We start from the raw sequence: 18,632 nt of genomic DNA on the forward strand, positions 1-18,632 counted from the left end.
ACCCACCTTAAATCTCTTTTTCTTAGTACATGAGTATCTTCTAGCAGTTAAGAAAGGCAGTCTTCAGAAAATGGAGAACTGTGGCGGAATACAACAGTATTTAGGACAACTCCTTTGCCAACACAGTGGCTCCCCTTGCTGGTGAAAGATCTCTTTACAGCTTAGGGAAAACAACGGAAATTAGTTTCTGATGTCATTGCTGAGCTCGGCACTGCTTAAATTGCAGAGGCAGTGTAGGACGTGTGCAGGTTTAGAGACTCATTTCACAAGGCACCAGTAGTGAATTATCAAGAAACATTTAAGAGGAAAATGATTTCTCATTGAATATGGTACAACAAGCACTTTTTTCATAAGGTCTAGAAGAATGGGTAGTCATGGCAAAGAATGGAAAAGTATTGTCGTTTATTGTACGCATCACTACTTTTTTTTTTTTTCAGACGGGGTCTGGCTCTGTCACCCAGGCTGGAGTGCGGTGGCATGATTATGGCTCACTGCAGCCTCGACTTCTCGGGGCCAAGCGATCCTCCTGCCTCAGCCTTCTGAGTAGCTGGGACCACAGGCCTGCACCACCATGCCCACCTAATTTTTTTATTTCTTGTAGAGATGAGGTCTCCTGCCTCAGCCTCCCAAAGTGCTGGAATTTACAGGTAGGACCACCACACTTGGTCCACTTACTTATAATAAACATTGATTTGGTCCTTCAAGTTCCTTTGGTCCTCCTATTGAGGACAGTTTGAAGTCCATGAAAATTTTAACAATATTTTTGATCCTGAATCTAACATACTTGAAAAATGGTTGCTCCACTAGGCTTCCACAGTGCAGGCTTCAAGTGGGATGGCTAAATTCACCTCATGGTTCTTAGTATTTTTTGTACTTGTGGCACATTCTCTTCATATATTACCCCACCCTGTTTGTTTGGGCAGTTAAGACGCTGGCACTGTCTGGTGGTGATAAGGAAAGGGAAACAGAAGTCAGTAATTCAGACAAGAATAAACAGGATGAAATGCATCTATTCCTAGGTAAGATTAGCCCACCACCTCCACACTGCTGCTGTCTCTTCAGTTCAGGCTGTTTTTCTCTGTTTTGATTGTGTAAAGAGTAGAGTGCTGATTTGTGTGTTACAGAGGGTGGTCTGTACAAGTCATAAAGCTCGACATGGCCTTGCTTCCTGCTAGGTGTTAGGACACCCATGATGGTGGATTTTCTTGGCATTCTGTGTAATTAGATAAGGCTGTTTATAGCATTGGTCCATGAGAACTTCCTTGTTTCTATTTAAAGTGAAAATCATTGTATAAGTAAAACTTCTTAAATGCAGCTAGAAATAGAATTTTAACTGAAATTTTATGAAGCTATTGGCTGCAGGGATGTGTGTCATGGAGGAGGGCTCCATACTTTTTTGGTATACTTATCTCAAACTTAAATCATTTGCATACTGCTTTTTCTCTAAGTGCCAACTGTCCTAGTATATTTTCTAAGTCAACTTTTAATTTCACTTTATCCTAAGTAAGAATATCTTTGCCATCACAGATTCAGTAAGCCCGTTTTTTTCTAATGCACATACAAATAAATAAAATGCACAACTTCTAACATAAATGGCTACTTCCAATTTGGGAAATACTGTTCTAGCCAGAGGCCGTTGCTCTGATAACGTCATGTGGTTAGTGCATTTTAGGAAGACCTCCTTTCCCTTTGGTTGACTCCTGCAGGACATAAGATATCAGTGATGTTATTCTTTGTTGAGCCATCCTGGTTTGAGTCAGCATGAGTGTTGAGAGTTTTTGGGGAGTTGCCCCTGTGTCCTATATGAATTTATCCTTTTAAATTCTGGTGGTCATTGGCTCCACTGACTCCAGGTAAGTTGGGGTGACAGTGCAGCGTATTTCTGTTTTCTAGTTGTTTCTGGCCAGACATGCGGAAGGTCAAGACATCTTGTTCATGCAAATGGATTGATGGCCATTCCTAATCTGATTTTATTAGTGTGTTTTAGGAAGTAAAGTAAGATTCTTGAGCTCAACTGAACTTCCCCTATTGAATTTTCTAACAAAAAGAGAGTTTGCGTATGGGTTTATAATTGAGCCTCCTCTTGTAGAAATGTTTTATCAGAATTGAAATCCTCTCTGATCCTCAAATTCTAGAGACAAAGTTGTTTTCTGAATTTGAGAAATCTGTTTAGTTCACAAGGAAAGGTGACAATGTGTCATTTGGATGTTGTCCCACACGTGAGGCCTCGTTGGGTGCTTGTGGTGGGAGGGACCCTCCAGGCAGGTTTTGTATGGAGGGTTTTCATGTCTGGACACATTTCTGTCCCAAGAAGCACTGCTGCGCTTTTGGGAGCGTGGACCCTGGCCAGAGCCTGTGGCCAGCTCTGCCTGCCCTCCCTTTCTTGGCCTGCTCTGTTGAGTATGTAGTGGGGCTTTGTGTGGCATCCTGCCAGGTTAAAGCTGCATGGTGCTTAGGATAGAGCTGGTGCTGTGGGGAGGCTCTCGATGATGGGGGCTGCCATCTATTTGCCTGTTACCTCTTAGAAACCAAACCTCAAATGTCAGAATTTCCTTTCTAGAAGAGGCTGGTTGAATAGGAACCAGAAAGGCCATCATACAGGCAGGGCTGTTCACTCTTCTTGACTTGCATGTTTGTGCCTTCCTTGTAGGAAGGCTTCTCAGGGAATTGGTATCTGTTTAGGGGAAATAAGCCTGCAGGAATGAACTTTTTTTAAAAAAATAAAAACTCTTGATCAAAAATGGAAAGAAAAACTAAAACCAGTGAAACAGGCTAGGTAGTTTGTGGAATTCTCCTTTGCAGGTGAGGGGAGAAAGCAGCTATCTCAAGGGCACAGCTACAGGTTGGGAGCTGGGGCTTCCATCCAGAGTCTGGGACACCCAAACCTTAGGCTTGCCCCTCCTGGGAGGCCTTCCCCTCAAAGCTATGTGGGATGCGTTGCCTTTTTACCTGTGATGAGAAACTGGTGAATTGCCAGGATTCTGGCTCTGGCTTCAGTCTGCGCCTTTCCTGGGGATTAGAGGGCATTAATCCTACTTCCTACAGCCAAGCAGCTCTTCCTGATGACTCTACTTTCTAACTCCAGGGGTTGACTGATTGATTTGAAGACCGCCTTGTTGATGAATGTGTTGAAACTTGCTATCTTAATGTAAATGCTCCTTAATAAAATAACAGGACCTGGTGGGTTCAGTTGCCTTGCCCGCGTGTGACGTACATGTTTTTGCCTTTTTTTGTTGAACACTGAGCCTTGCAGAACCAGCAGGAAGTCCACCTTGGTCCCACTGGATTGATCATTAAGAAGGAAGGAAAAAAGTTATTTGCCATTTCCATTCTTTACAAAAATGTCTTAAGTCTACTGAGGAGTAGACTAAAAAATAGCATGTTTTTATAATTAGAAAGCCTCATTTTAATAACTTAAAAAATGTTTAATCTCTGAAACAACTGTAATACATTTTAAGCGCTTGGTAATCATTATCTGCCTTATTGGAAAGAATTATACAAATAAGACCTATCTTGACAGTCAAAAGTTAAAAGCTTAAGATTGCAATATGAAACATGATGTCTGGTTTAGTTTTTAAAGTAAAATGAGCTTTCTTTTCCTTTGTTTTTTGAGACAAGGTCTCCTCTGTCACCCAGGCTGGAGTGCAGTGGTGCAATCATGGCTCACGGCATCTTTGACCTCCCAGGCTCAAGATCCTCCCCCCTCAGCCTCCTCAGTAGCTGAGATGACAGGCATGTGCCACCATGCCTGGCTGTGTTTTGATTTTTTTTTTGTAGAGATGAAGTCTTACTATGTTGCCCAGGCTGGTCTCAATCTCCTGGGCTCAAGTGATCCTCCCACCTCAGCCTCCCAAAGTGTTGGGATTACAGGCCTGAGCCACTATGCCTGACCTAAGATCAGGTTTCTTAAATTTGACAGTTGCTACTTTTCAAAATTCAAACCTTTCTAAATAAAAGTAAGTTGATTATTTGCAGGTGAATTCTTGTTTGATACACATTTCAGATGTTGAGTTTGAGGACCTAGACCCTTCCCTGTTTGTCTAGTCACATTTCCTCACGGCCATCCACTAATCATTGAATCAGCGTAAACATGGACAGTTTCTCTTGAGTCTTTGGGTCTTCATTTCTGAAGGCTCCTGTGTCACGTAAGACTTAAATAAATCTTATGCTTTTCTCTTGTTAATCTCTTTTTTTATAGGAGTGTCGGCTGTGCCCCTTGTGATGGATGAGGAAAGGTATCTACCTTTCTGAATCAGACACAAGCTGCAGTAGCTTCCTGATGCCTCATTCACCAGGATGGGTAACTTTAAAGACAAGTTTTATAGCTGGCATCCCATCTGGTTTCAGAGTCTTGGGGGCTTTTTTCATACAGCTTTGTCTGATAGTTAGAGACATTCAGATTCAGAAGACGTGAGTTCAGTTAGCTCATGGGCCGGGCACATGCACTGACTCACTGAAAGCAGCAGAATACATTGAGGAAGGAGTCTTGGTCTAGGAGCTGGGATTTGAACCAGGATCCGTCAGTGCAGCCCCAGTGCTGTGCTTGAAGCCTCATGCCACACTGGCTTTGAGGTAGCTGCAAGTTAGTGAGTGGAGTTGCCCAGGTCTGGGGCTTCTGAGATGACCTGGTATTTTTACCTTCCTGTTAGAAATGGTGTGGCTTTTACAAATTAAGTGCCAGGCTGGGCACAATGGCTCATGCTTGTAATCCCAGCACTTTGGGAGGCGGAGGCGGGTGGGTTGCTTGAGCTCAGGAGCTTGAGACCAGCCTGAGCAACATGGCGAAAGCTCATATCTACAAAAAATAAAAAATAAACTGGTCATGGTGGTGTGCACCTGTAGTCCCAGCTACTTGGGGAGCTGAGATGGGAGGATTGCTTGAGCCCAGGAGGTCAAGGCTGCAGTGATCGTGCCATTGTACCCCAGCTTGGGTGACAAAATAAGAGCCTGTCTCAGAAAAAAAAAACCAAGAAAACCTAATTGCCAGGACCCACAAATTCTGACTGAAAAAGACCTTCTTGTTCTCCCCACAGTCATTCATCTAAATGGTTGTCAGTGGTACAGTGTTAAACTTTTCTCAAAAAATCAAGTTTTATTTGAGGAGGTTACAGATTTCCATATGAACTCCTAGAGAGAGAGCCTGCCCTTGTTCGGGGTTGCCTGGGGGATGCCTGCCATGTGGTAAGGTAAGGGTTTCTCTGCCCCTCATCTCCCAGCCTGCTGTCCCCAGGAGTGAGTTCCCCAACCCCTAGCCCTGTTGTTGAGCCCAAGCTTGTAACCTGGATATGGGAGCTGTCTATTTAGGAGGAAGGCATGTGTGGTAATTTCTAAAGGAATTAAAATAGATTTTTATGCTCTTGTCCTATGTTTTGTGCTTAAAAGGAAGAGCCCAGATATAATAGAAAAGCCAGAAGGAGCTTGGATGCCCTCAGAGAGCCCCATCATCTGTCTGTAGGGGCAGAAAGGAGGATGCCTTTCCTCACCCATCACAAGGGGCACAGCCAACACTTCTAGAATAGATTACCAAGGGAAAGTATAAAATTTATGTAAAGACTTAGGTGACACAGGAGCCTTCAGAAATAAAGACCCAAGATAAACTGCATGTTCACACTCAGATTCAACGAAGGGTGGGTGACCGTGCAGAAATGTGATTTGACAGAAGGGAAGGATCTAATCGTAGACTGGATGGGGAAACCTTGCCCCGTGTGTAGCATTCCTTCCTTCCAGGTATAGGGCAGGGCCCTTCTGGGATGAAGGTCTGGGATCCACTTCCAGATAAAGTAGTGTGGAGGATGTCTTTGTGGCCGGCTCCTGTAGTGGAACTCAGGTCTGGGTGCTCGCCAGTTACAGAGTCCAGTTGACAAGAGCAAGGTCTGGTAGAAAGAAAGTGACTGTTAACCAGAACTAGTCGTGGGGATATGGCTGGATTCCCACCCAAAGTAACTACTTTGAATTTCTGGGGAGAAGGCAAGGGTTTAAAAAAGGGGGGAGTAGGGAACTTGAGATGGGAGATTGTGCTGAGTACAATGTGTGTCTTGTTCTGATGGCTGTCCTGGGCCTCAGTCCACCTGGAGTGTGGGCTGGTGTCATCTCAACAAGTGGCCAGATTTGACTGGTCACCTTGAGGTAAGCTCTGGGATTTTGCAGCTGGGTTTCCACGCTTGGTCTGTCTCAAGATTAGTCCCTAGAACTTTGAAGTAAGCACGTAATTAGAGACTAGCTCACAGACACATGTGAAGAGGGTATATGGTAAGAAAGGGGAGGGTTATGGAGTCTATTTTAAGATTAAGGGAAAAGGCTTCTGCAGTTTGCTCTAAGGTTGCATCTTAGGACTAAAGAAAAAGGAAAAAAAAAGTCTAAAAATGCATTTTGAAGTTACACTGCTCAGTTACACTCCTACACAAAGGCCAGGGAAGGTTAGAGTCATATTTCTAGTTTTTTTTTTTTTTTCCTTGAGACAGAGTTTTGCTCTTGTCCCCCAGGCTGGAGGGCAGTGGTGCGATCTCGGCTCACTGCAACCTCTGCCTCCTGGGTTCAAGCGATTCTCCTGCCTCAGCCTCCCCAGTAGCTGGGATTACAGGCATGTGCCACCATGCCCGGCTAGTTTTTGTATTTTTAGTAGAGATGGGGTTTCGGCATGTTGGCCAGTTGGGTCTTGAACTCCTGACCTCAAGTGATCTGTCTGCCTCAGCCTCCCAAGTGCTGGGATTACAGGCTTGAGCCACAGAGCCTGGCCATATTTCTAGGTTTTATGGCTGACCTTGCAGGAGAGGGGTTCTGGTTTTTATGACCTGCATGAGGGAAGAGGCATTCTACTTTCTGTGGCCTACCTTGCCGGGAGGTGGGGTGCGGGCAAGGGAGGGGCCAGAGAGGGTCAGAGAGCCCTTGCTTCTGAGGCCCTTCCGGTGTCCTGCAGTTCCTAGTACTCAATGGGCCAAAACCACAGCTTGGGGTATCATTTTCTGAGCCCCAGCATATCCCTCTATTTTGCCTTTAGGTCTGGAGGAAGGTTCCAGGGCATTTGCCCTTGGTGGGTGCGGGTAGGGAAGATCTGAGGGTCTTCCTCATGCCAGGAGTCTTATCCCAGAATCAAAGGCTCCTGGTGGGTAGGAGCGTGTTCCATGCTGCAGCATGCTTGGCTGTCTGAAGTTGCTGATGAGAAGCAGCATAGGATCTGGCAGGGACGTTGCTGAGTGGAGAGGCTGAGATGGGAGGTGGTGGCCCACGGTTAGCGGGCTGGATTTTCCGGGCCAGCCTCCATGCCAGCATTCTGTCTCCATCCCTGAACCCCATGCACTGAGGTGCAGGAAGCGTGTGTAGTTTCACACACTTAAGTGTAAGAAAGCATGTTCCTGTTGAAAATAACACCCCGCTCGGCATGCTGTGGGGTGACGGCAGGGTTTTGCCCTCCTGCAGCTAAGCCCTGGAGCCCTGGGTTCCCATCGGGGCTGTGGCACTCTGCTGTTTCCCGGGCCACTGTCAGGGAAGGAGCCTCCTATATTGCTGGGCAGGGCCTGCGTGCAGGTCCAGGTTTATAAATTTTAGGGCTTTTTCAGAAAGCAGGCAAAAAGTGCCGTTGGAGGTGCTAAGATATAAAGCTTTTTCCCCGGGTGTGTATTATTTGCACTTAATATTCTAAGTAAAGAAAAATGAGAAAGTTAAGTTACTAAGATGAATGTTTCTGCTTTTCTTGACACTGTGCAGTGGCAATTTCAGATGCAAATAGAAGAGCATTTAACTTGTGCATGGGATACTTGAGCTGGCCCATCTATGTCTATCTCAGCTTCTGCCAGGATACTAGAAGCGCTGCGCAAAAGGAAATGCTCTTGATCCGTGCACATTCCCTCAGCGAACGCTGCCTTCAGGCTAAGGTTACCACGAGAGAGAAGGAGCTGTGGGTTGCCCTCTCATTGCCTGCCTTCTGTGTCATCTTCAGTGTGAGTAGTTGGCTAGTACAGGCAAGAGACAAGGCAGAGAAGATATGATGGCTTCCTCCGCCATCCGTGTTTCTTAGAATGCAATTGCTCTCTTTCTGGGCTGGAAGCAAGTTCTCGTGTGATTGGAAAGCGTGGTGCCAGGGCTGTCAGCTCCAGCTCTCCTGTCGTAGCTGGTTACATGCTGAGGTTGCCCTCGCCTTGAGTCTTGTCACCTCCAATGCTGGGGCCCACTGGAACGCTGCTTCTGGCGCATCGTGAACCCTGCATGTTCGCCGGGTGGCAAGGAGTAGCCAGTTCTCTGCTCACCCACATGCTCTGTGGTGCCTCTGCACTAACAGCACGAGTTCAGATAAAATTATTAAGAATTTCGAGATGACGATAGCAGAACGTGAAACCAAGTGTAGTCCTTCCGAGTGCAGGGCCCCATGGGACCGCACAGGTGGCAGGCCTGGAAGGCCAGCCCTGCTTCAAGGAGTGTGGCTGAAGGAGGTTGGGGAAGTCAGGCCCTGACTCCAGGGTTCTCCTTTTCTGGAGATTCTGTTAAAGGGCCACTCACCTTAACCATGATCTTCTCTTTGAACTTGCTCCGAACTGCTCACTAGAGAAACACACACCCGGTCACCTGTGACCCCTTGTCCTATGTGCATTCCTGAAGGGACATACTCTCCACCCGATGCTGAAACCACCACAGCAAACAGGTGCTGTCCTGAGTAGTTGACATGTATTAAGTCATTTAATTCTCACCACAACCCTATGAGGTAGGCATCGTCAGCCCCATTTGACAGATGGGGAAACTGAGGCATGGGTGAAGCAAACTGCTCCTGGTCACAGGTACCTGGTGGACCTGAGATTTGACTCTGGGCCTCCTGGCTGCAGTTTGCCCTCTTAACCCCTATGAAGTGTGAGGAGTCAGTGAATTGGCTCCTGTGGCTTGGGAGGGGAGACATGTTCCTCTGGGTGTCCAGGGACAGCACTGAGTGCAGGGTGGGAGTGCTGGGCTGTGGATGGGCCCATACTGGTCCTAATGGTAGGCAGAGAGGGTGAGGAGGTGCCCAGGACCGGCTTTGCCGGAAGGAGAGAGAATGCTGGCACCACAGGAGCAGCCCACCGTGAAGGCCATGCCCTGCCCGAAGCACGGTGCCTATTTAGAACCTGCTGAGGCCCCCCAGCACGATGGCGTTTTTGGTGTTATTTTTGCTGGTGGGGAAACATCAGGAATTTGCCAAAGCTGTTATCCAAGGAGAGAGTGGCTCAGCCAGGGTTCATACCAGGCTCCGGATCCTGCTTCTCCCGGATCACAGCAAGCGCTGTGCTTAGGCCTGGGGCGGGGGATGGATTCTCCCTGAAGGCAGGTCTGACGTGGGCGGGAGCACCCACCCCGGGCGCGAAGCGTGCTGGGTTCTTACGGCTGATCCGTTACCTGGGTCTCCAGAGGGTGAGGTCGCCCTGGGTACCCTGGGAGCAGCAGTTCAGATAGAAGCCCTCCCATGCCGTGTGCAAACACTAGTTTTTGTTTTGTTTTTGTTTTTTGTTTTTTTTCTTCAGACGGAGTCTGGCTCTGTCGCCCAGGCTGTAGTGCAGTGGCGCGATCTCGGCTCACTGCAAGCTCCGCCTCCCGGGTTTACGCCATTCTCCTGCCTCAGCCTCCCGAGTAGCTGAGACTACAGGCGCCCGCCACCACGCCCGGCTAATTTTTTGTATTTTTAGTAGAGACGGGGTTTCACCGTGTTAGCCAGGATGGTCTCGATTTTCTGATCTCGTAATCTGCCCTCGGCCTCCCAAAGTGCTGGGATTACAGGCGTGAGCCACCGCGCCTGGCCACAAACACTGGAAGTTTTAAGTCAAGCGAACAAACAGTGTTCTGTCCTCTTACCTTGACAAACCTACCAGTGACCGGGAAGGCTGCCTTGTGAATTTAGAAAGTCCTGGGTCTTGGCAGCTTCAGGGGACAGATCGCCCCGGTCACGTGTGCCCCCCTTGCTTCCCACCCTGTTTCTGTCCCCTCCCCCGGGCCCTGGGGCACACGGGGGTGGGATCGGGGGTCTGGGCCGGGAAGGGCTGCTCAGGCTCCGGGCGCGCGCTCCTGGGGGCGGCCAGTGCACATCCGTTTTGGAAGGGTCTGCCCCACGCATCCGGGGAGGCGCGCAGCCTCTGGTGCCCGGGTCTAGGTGGTGCCACTGGGGAGGGCGCGTGCAGGAACCAGCAGCTCTGGAACCAGACGCCAGGGTAGGAGCCGGTCACGAGCCCTGCCTGGCTGGGTCGGGTCCCTGTCCTGGGTCCCAGAGTGCCCTGTACGTTGGGGCTGCAGGTACACCCCGGGGCCAGCAACGGCAGGTGATGTCCAGGGCCCCGCGCCAACTGGGAGCTTTGCTGCCACTGCGGCCTGGTGTGACTTTGGAGGGACAAGGCCGGGGCGCGAACTGAATCTTCTGTCATATGCGGAGTCAATGCACCATCTCCAGGACCTCCAGAGCCTCAGTTTCCACGTATGCAAAACGGCCCATGGTGCCCTCGTTCCCTGGTCGCTGCTGCACCATCGAGGTCAGCGCGCGGCAAGTCCCAGGTAGGCCACGTCGGCTGCAGACGTCGGCGGCGGGCGGTGGCGACGCGTGTCCACGCGAGGGCGCTGCGCACCGCGCTCCAGCCAGGCCTCGCCGTCTGCAGGGGCGGTCTCCTGGCGCCAGGGGGCGTGCGAGGACCGAGGACCGAGGAGAGCGCATGAGTAAGCTCGCGGATGCCGGAGCGCGCGCCCCGCTGTGTGCCGGGTCCAGGGCGCGCGGCCGGCCTGCCCTGGCCTTCGCAGACGAAGCGGCCGGAACGTCTCGGGGGCGCGCCAAGCCAGAGGCGCGTGCCTGCACACCTGTGCGGGGCTCACCTGGTGCTGCGGCCGGCCCGGGCGTTACCTGCACGCACCGTGCTCTACCTGCGGGAGCGGAGTGGAGTCCGCGGTGCCTGCGTGGCCGGGGCAGGACCCCCAGGGTCCGGCTCAGAGCCCCACCCCGCTGCCTGCGGCTGCCGAGCCTTTCCGAGCTCGAGGGGACCGGGACATTCGGGAAACCAGCGCCTGAGCCTAGGGGGCGGCCGTGCTGGGAGCGGAGGCTGCGGGGAAGCAGGGCGGATCCCCGAACCCCTGGACCCCTGCCCGCTTGTCCCCGGGGACCCGGGGGTCTGTCTGGTTGGGGGCCTAGCGGCCTCGGGGTGGGCGCTGCATCCTGGCCCGGGGTGCGCGGTTGTGCAGGGGACGCACCTGTCCCTTCCTGCACGGGCTGCGACCTGGGCCAGAGAAGGGAGCGAAGCTGGCATAGCCCCAGCCCCAGCCCATCGGGGCGCCTTGTCCGCCTCCCCAAGCCTGGGCCGGCTCGGCCGCTGCAGCCACCGGACCTGGGCCCCAGCACTCGAGCTGCAGGGCGTCGCAGGCCTGGCCTCGCGTCCCCAGCGTCGGCCCTCCCCAGGAATTTTTTTGTTCCTTAGCCCTAGTGAACCTTCTGCGTCCCCTTGAAGAGGGGAGCCAAGGGACCTTGGGGACAGTTGAGGTTCAGGTTTTTAAAACACCAAGAGGCTTTATTTTTAGAACAGTTCTACATTTACAGAAAAAATGAGCAGGTAGTCCGGAGTTCCTATCACACCCCCTGCTGCCCGCCCCGTGAACATCTTGCACAGACGAGGTGCATTTGTTTAATGAATGAACAAATGGTGACACTATTTGTTCATTCATTGAACAAATAGTGTTAATTATTATTAACACTATTAATTAGTTAGTTACTATTAGCTAGAGTCCATACAGCCGAGGTCCCCTATCTGTCCCACAATCCCACCGGGTCGCCGTCTGCTCACGCTCCTTGGCGGCAGCATTTCTCGGACTCTCCTTGTCTCTGGTGACCGTGACAGTGAGAGAGTATTTTGAAGGCTGTTTCTCGACTGGGGTTTTCTCATGGTCAGGTTGGGGCAGCAGTGTTTTGGGAGGAAGCCCGCAGAGGCAAGGCGCCACCCACCTCCCGTCACATCGAGGCTACACGCTGCTGACAGGCCTTCTGGCTGCGGCGCTGACCTTGGTCACCTCCCAGGTCTCCACCCCAGTTCTGCTTTCTCCCTCCTGAAGTCCCTGTGTGCAGCCTACACTGAATGAGTGTCCCTGAGGGGGAGGAGCCCATAAATTGCTGAGTTCTGCATGGAAACTTCTGCATATTCATCTCTTTTCTCCATTTTTTTTTTCTTTTGGAGACAAGGTCTCTCTCTGTCACCCAGGCTGGAGTGCAGTGGGGCGAACACAGCTCATTACAGCCTCGATCTTCGGGCTCAAGCGATCCTCCCACCTCAGCCTCCCAAGTAGCTGGGACCACAGCCGTCATCACACCTGGCTAATTTCTTTGTGTTTTTTTGTACAGACGGGGTTTTGCTATGTTGCCCAGGCTGGTCTTGAACTCCTGATCCTCCCACTTTGGCCTCCCAAAGTGCTGGGATTACAGACATGAGCCACTGCACACAGCCTTCTCTGCATTTACTCATCTATTCGATCATTCTGTCAGTGTAGACTCATAGGTATTGTATACGGGGTTAGGAGGGGTGTGGTTATAGGCTGCTGGTGTACACTTGGGCACTTGTGTGGGTTCCTATGCTTGTCTGTGTTTGAAATGTTTCTAATGAAGTAAAATAAAGATGGGGTTAGGACCACCACTGAGGGGTGAGCCAGGCTGGCAGACAGTCTCTTACCAGAGCCTGCCCCTGTGTCAGGGAGGGCTGGGTCTGGACCGGGCTGTGTTGGGCCTTTGTCCCTGCCTGGTGCCATGTCTGTGCTAATGGCTATGGTCCTAACAGAGGCTCCTGGGGCCCAGGGGTGGTTCCTGTTGGCCTCCAAAACCTGCCCTACTCAGTGACCGAGAGAGCAAGTTGGGACCCACTGGGACTGGGCCCTGCCCTTCAGGTGGCCCTGTGGCCTCTCCGAGTGCATGGCAGTAGAAGTGGTGGGGGACATTGCAACCTACAGAGTGCTGACCTGGAGGCCACTTGCTGAGTCACGCTGTTTCTGGCAGGGACTTTCTGACAGGGCTGATGTGTGTCCTGAATGGGACTCCTGCCTGCGTTTGGGGCTGTCCCTGAAGTGAGAGCACGGGGTGTCTATGGGGCTGACTCCCCTCTCCTGAGCCCACCCCGGCCTCTGTGGATGGCTGCCCGCCTGGGTTGATGGATGTGGGCTCATTATCTTGTCTGTTTTAGGGGAGGGTATTAGCTTGGCAGTTAATGAAAGATTTTAATTAAAGAGGGAAGAATCATTTTGGCAAACTAGCCTTGTTCTCAAACTCAAATGACCTGTCAAAGTTATAAGTTCGGTTAATTTCCACACAAAACCTTGCTATTTTGGGGGAATTCAGCCGGAGTCTGGGGTGACACAGCCCTGGTACTGGGCACCCTGGGTGGAAACCTGTTTCCTTCTCTCTCTTCTTGCCTGTGAAAGCCCCTGGCAGCCACCCTGTCCCTGCTTCTCCGAAGCCCCGCTCCCTCTGCCCATCTGCCCACAGTCCCCATGGGTCCCAGTGTTACCCTTGACCCCTTCTCCACATGCCCTTCCCACCCAGGTCCTGGTCTCCTGCAGAGCTGCCTCCTCTCCAGGCATCCACGTAGGCTGTTACATCCTCTTCTCCACATGCCAGTGATGGGATGCTTAAAATACATTTTGAGAGTTATGGGTTCACAGGCAATGGCGAGGGATGGTACAGAGAGACCCCGTGTACCCTGCCCTGTTCCCCACAGCAGGAGAATCTTGCAAAATTGGAGTGCAGTAGCACAGCTGGCATATCCCACCAATATACCACGAGCCTTGTTCTAGCTTCAGTTTTGTGTGCACCGGTCTGTGTGTGTGTGTGGGCACGCTGAGTTCTAGACAATTCCACCACAAGCACCCACAGCCAGATGCAGAACAGCCATCACCGAAGGCCCCCTCCTGCCCTTTCACCCACATCCACCTCCCCTCCCACCCAGCTCTCCCGGGTCGGGGGTGGGTCTTTTTAAACCACACCGCAGGTCATGCCTCCTGCAGCCTGCAGTGGCATCTCCCAGGCCCTCCCAGGCTGGGTCTGTAGGGCTCCTCACCGTGGCGGCAGATGTGGCCCCTGAGTGACAGCAGGTGCACTTGCCCTGCCCGGCTCTCTCAGGACCTCCTCACCCCTGCCTGGATGCTGCCTGGTCTACCCCTTCCACTGCCTCCCTCACACTCCTCCCCCTCCGCAGCCCGCCTTCCCCTACGCTCTCCCTTTGACTAAGGGAAGTTTCTCGGGAGCCTCGCTGCCCCTCTCTCTGTCTCTGTCTCTTTCTCTCTCTCAGTCTCTTTCTGTCTGTGTCTCTCTGTCTCTCTATATCTCTGCCTCAGTGTCTCTATCTCTGTATCACTCTGTTTCTGTCTATATGTCTCTGCCTCACTATCTCTCTGTCTTTTCATGCTACCAGGACGTCTGGCTGCCCTTGCCTCCCTCCTGAATCCCTGGCATGTGGAACGGTGCTCGATGACTCAGATCCCTGCTCCTTACCTTGGTCTTTCCTGAGCCTGCTCAGGGCTGTGCTTGGGGACAGGATGGGGACCTGTGGTTTCTCTCACCTCCTCTCCTGCCCACGCCTGCTGCCCTGCAGGCCCCTGGAGGTCCCAGGCTGGTGACTGGGCATGCAGACGATGGAGGAGCCCCCAGGGATCCTCGAGGCACCCCCTGGAAAGTGGCCAGGTGTTGGTTTGGGCCGAGCCGTGTGTGGGTCTCCTCTGGCCTGGCCACCAGCAGGGACAGAAATGGCAGGGTGATCACTGGATGACCCAGAGATTTTGTCTCCACAGAGCCTTGGCCTTCGTTGACTGTTACCACTGGGCTTTGAGTCAGACGTGGCATGCTGCTAGAGAGTGAGAAAGAGAGAGAGTGAGAGAGAGAGAGAGAGAGAGAGAGGGAGGGAAGGGGAGGGGAAGGGAGAGGAGAGAAGGAGGGAGAGGGAAGGGGAGGAGGAGGGGGAGGGGGAGGTTCTGAATTCTCTCAGACCTCCCGGCCGGCGCCTCCAGGCCGATGGAATATTTAGTTCTAAATCCTTCCCTGGTGCAGATTTCAAGTGAGGAGGGTGATCTGGGGCTTGTCCATTTGCATCATCTCTCAGGTGTCTGGCAGGCTTGGCCCCTGGCTCCTGGCCATTGTGGGGACACAGAAGGAGAAACAAGGACGTCCCTCGGCCTCAGGGGCTGGGTAGACGCAGGCAGGAGTGAAGATACACGCGGCATGGAAAGGCAGGCGTGGCCCTTAGTGACAGTGGCGCTGGGAGCCTGGCTCCCTGGGGGCTGCTGCTGGATGGGTTCAGAGATGAGCAAGGAGCGGTGAGCTGGGAACGCTGTGCCCTCCAGGCCAGGGGGAGCTGGGGATGGGGCTGTGGGGGGGCTCTGCTGGGGTCCCTGAGTCACACCGGCTCCTCTGTGGCACTCCTTGGCTTCAGCACCCCCTCCCCACTCCCTCCTGGGTGCAGGATCCCCTCCTGCGGTGTCCCCTTGCTCCCTAGTGCTGGGTCCATGGAGGCTCCAGACACCGTCTGCTTCTGCACGTCCAGCATCCATGCCGAGTCACTTGGTCACTCGGGGGACATGCATCTGGCACCAGGGGTCTGCAGCGGATGGAGGTCCATCCATAGTAAGTATGGGGCTAGCCCTTGACCCCACAGTGACTGGGAGCCCCTCAGCTCCTGGGCAGGGTAGGGGTGATGGAAGTGGAAATGCTGCTGGAAATACATTGGCCTGGGCCACTGCGGCAGGAGGAACTGTGCAGGGCTGGAAACCCAGGTGCAGGCAGGCTATGTGGGTGGTGGCTGCTGGCCTGGGGACAGAGGCTTCAAGGACTGCAGTCCTAGTGACCCGACACTGACATAGGTGGGACTGGCAGAAGAGGCAAAGGCCAAACCTCGAGAATGAGCCCAGATGGCCGGCTGGACCTGAGGGGTGGTCCTGGAAGCGATTTTTGGCCCAGGGTGCCATGGGTCAGTGCCAGGAGCCCCACAGGCAGCTGCATCCTGTTTGCATCAGGCCTGAAGGATGGAAACAGGACAGGGAGCCAGGTTCCCATTGCCCATCAGGCCAGGCCTTCTCAGGAGCTCTCTGTGGGCTTCGTTAGGCTCCTATTACAAGGCTGCGTGTGGACAGGTGGGGCTTACCTGATTCTCGCAGCATGGATTCTATTTTTTGGAGCAGGGGATCAGGTGGGCACCCTGCACAGCCCGGCCATTTAGTAAGACTCACTTCTTTCTGGGTGTGCTGGGTGTTCACTATGCTTTCATGTCAATAGGAGAGTCACTGTCCCCACCCACTGTATCACGCACCCATTGCCACAGTAACAACAGTCAGAACCCCGACCCCAGTTCTCTGCTCCTGTCTGTTGACAGCTTGGGCTTGTGGACTCTGCTTGGCGGGGCACTCACACACGTGGGGTTGGCTGGGGGCTGGCTGCTCTGGGACAACACTGGCTTGACAGCTCAGCTGGGCTCCACTGGGCCTCTCATCCTCCCCACAGCTGGCCTGGGCTTGTCCTGAGGGAGCTCACAGAGTCCAAGATGGCAAGTAGATTTGTGTGAGCCTCTGGAGCCCAGGCTGGAGCTAGTGCCATGCCCAGCGTCCAGGGGTTGGGAGAGGCTTCACCTCTTAGTGGGGGCTGCAAAGGTGCATTGTGGAAGTGTCAGACTGCAGGGAGAGAAGACTGGTGTCCACTTACCTTACCAGCATAGTTAAGCTGTGGGGAGATGACCAGCACTGGTGTGCATGTGTGTGTGTGGGTGCCCGTGCGTGTGTGTGGGTGTGTAAACTTGTGGGTGCATGGATGTGTGTGCATGCGCATGGACACGTGCACAAGTGTGTTTATACATGTGTATGTGTTTATACATGTGTATGTGTTTATGCATGTGTATGTGTTTATAGATGTGTATGTGTTTGTGCATGTGTACATGCATGTATATGGGAAGATGCAAGCTCATTTCCAGTATCCTGCTGGTGACCCCCTAGGACATCTTGTAGAGAGCCAGGATCTGAGCCCAGATGGGCGCCAGGGCAGGAGCTCCAAGCTTGGAGTCTCCAGCCTCCAACAGAGCATGGACTGGCCCTGCTGCCTAGGAGAGACCCCAAGGATGCTCACACAGCACCCTCAGCTGCAGAAGGTTGCAGGGAGCATGTTTGTGCAGCCTCTGCTCTGAAATGGCTGTCCTCCACTACAGAATCCTATGGGCATCCATGGACACAGCAGGCCACAGTGTGGCGCCAAGGCCTGAGCTCACCTGCCACAGCCTGTGGTGGGCATCCAGCCTGGCCCCTGCCACCCCATGACGTGTGGGGCATCCCTGCTTTCCTGGTAGCAGCACGGTGTGGGCTGAGCACCAGTCAGGGATGACAGGCTGCCCCTCTCCAGGTGGAGGGGGTATTCCCTGTCCCCCATATTCCCTGTCTGCCCCAAATCCTCTGGGTCAGCCTGGAATCAGGGGTTCAGTGGAGCATTCTTCTCTAGGCAGGGCCTCATCGCAGTGTGAGCAGAGAGAATCTTTCCTTTATTAGGATACAAACTGGGAACTGATTTCTTCTACTGCTTGTGGCTGAGACCCTTGACATAAAAATTACTCTGTTGAAAGGGGATAATGCTGTTACCAGCTTCAACACTAACAACCGTAACGGGGAATGATCTTCCAGCTCAATTGAGTAGCTGTTCTGCTGAGTAGAAGCCACAGAGGAGCATGGCCTGGTAGGGGCATCACCTGGTGGAGGAGCATCGCCTGGTGGAGGAACATTGGCTGGTGGGGGAGCATCACCTGAGGGAGGAGCAGCACCTGGCAGGGGAGTATCATGTAGTGGAGGAGCATCGCCTGGGGGGAAGCATCACCTTGGGGGGAGCATAACCTTGTGGGCAGCATCACTTGCGGTGGGGGGGGACATAATCTTGTGGGGAGCATCACGTGGTGGGGGGAGCATCACCTGGGGGGAGCATCACCTCGGGGGGAGCATTGCCTGGTGGGAAGCATGGCCAAGGTGCCAGATTTTGTGGCTGTCCTCTAAATCCAAGTGTAGTGGCGTATCCTTCCCCCTAAGCACAAAAGTCAACAACATAGTGACAAGCTGCTCATTAAGAATTTTGCTTCAGGCTGGGCGTGGTCGCTCACGCCTGTAATCCCAGCACTTTGGAAGGTTGAGGCGGGCAGATCACCTGAGGTCAGGAGTTCGAGACCAGCCTCGTCAACATAGTAAAAAACCGTCTCTACTAAAATACAAAAATTAGCCAGGTGAGGTGGCGTGTGCCTGTAATCCCAGCTACTTGGGAGGCTGGGGTAGGAGAATCGCTTGAACCCTCCTGGAGGTGGAGGTTGCAGTGAGCCGAGATCATGCTACTGCACTGCAGCCTGGGTGACAGAGCAAGACTCCGTCTAAAAAAAAAAAAAGATTTTTGCTGAGAACGTGTTTGGCTACCTGTGCAAAAATGTGAGTAATTGATTTCAAACATAGCTAAAAATACAAATTGTAAAAAAGACACCAAATTTTTGACCAGTAGAATTTTTGTTTCCCTCAGGAGCTCTTGGATCTCTTTGAGAAATGTATTCTGTTTCATCCTTAAGCTACAGATACGGAAAGAAAATTTCATCTAGAGGTTTCACAGCACACCTGGATTTATTGTAGCAACTCCCTGCTAAAGAGGAACATCAGTGAAATGATAT

General features: G+C 52.4%; 1 protein-coding gene across 1 annotated transcript; it reads left to right on the forward strand.

The window, feature by feature from the left end:
• The first annotated feature begins 80 nt into the window (after nucleotides 1-80).
• On the forward strand, nucleotides 81-14,852 carry LOC134762088 (collagen alpha-3(IV) chain). The gene is made up of 2 exons (XM_063727823.1): nucleotides 81-647; nucleotides 4,199-14,852. Exon 2 carries the CDS (start codon nucleotides 10,374-10,376, stop codon nucleotides 11,406-11,408), a length of 1,035 nt encoding a protein of 344 aa, XP_063583893.1. The 5' UTR covers nucleotides 81-647; nucleotides 4,199-10,373; the 3' UTR covers nucleotides 11,409-14,852.
• The last annotated feature ends 3,780 nt before the right edge of the window (nucleotides 14,853-18,632 follow it).

This window comes from Pongo abelii, chromosome 8, assembly GCF_028885655.2.
Source record: "Pongo abelii isolate AG06213 chromosome 8, NHGRI_mPonAbe1-v2.0_pri, whole genome shotgun sequence".
NCBI classification, from domain to species: Eukaryota; Metazoa; Chordata; class Mammalia; order Primates; family Hominidae; genus Pongo; species Pongo abelii.

Coding starts and splice junctions, on each gene's coding strand:
- LOC134762088 (XM_063727823.1), top strand. CDS start 10,374: ATGCGGAGTCAATGCACCATCTCCAGGACCTCCAGAGCCTCAGTTTCC.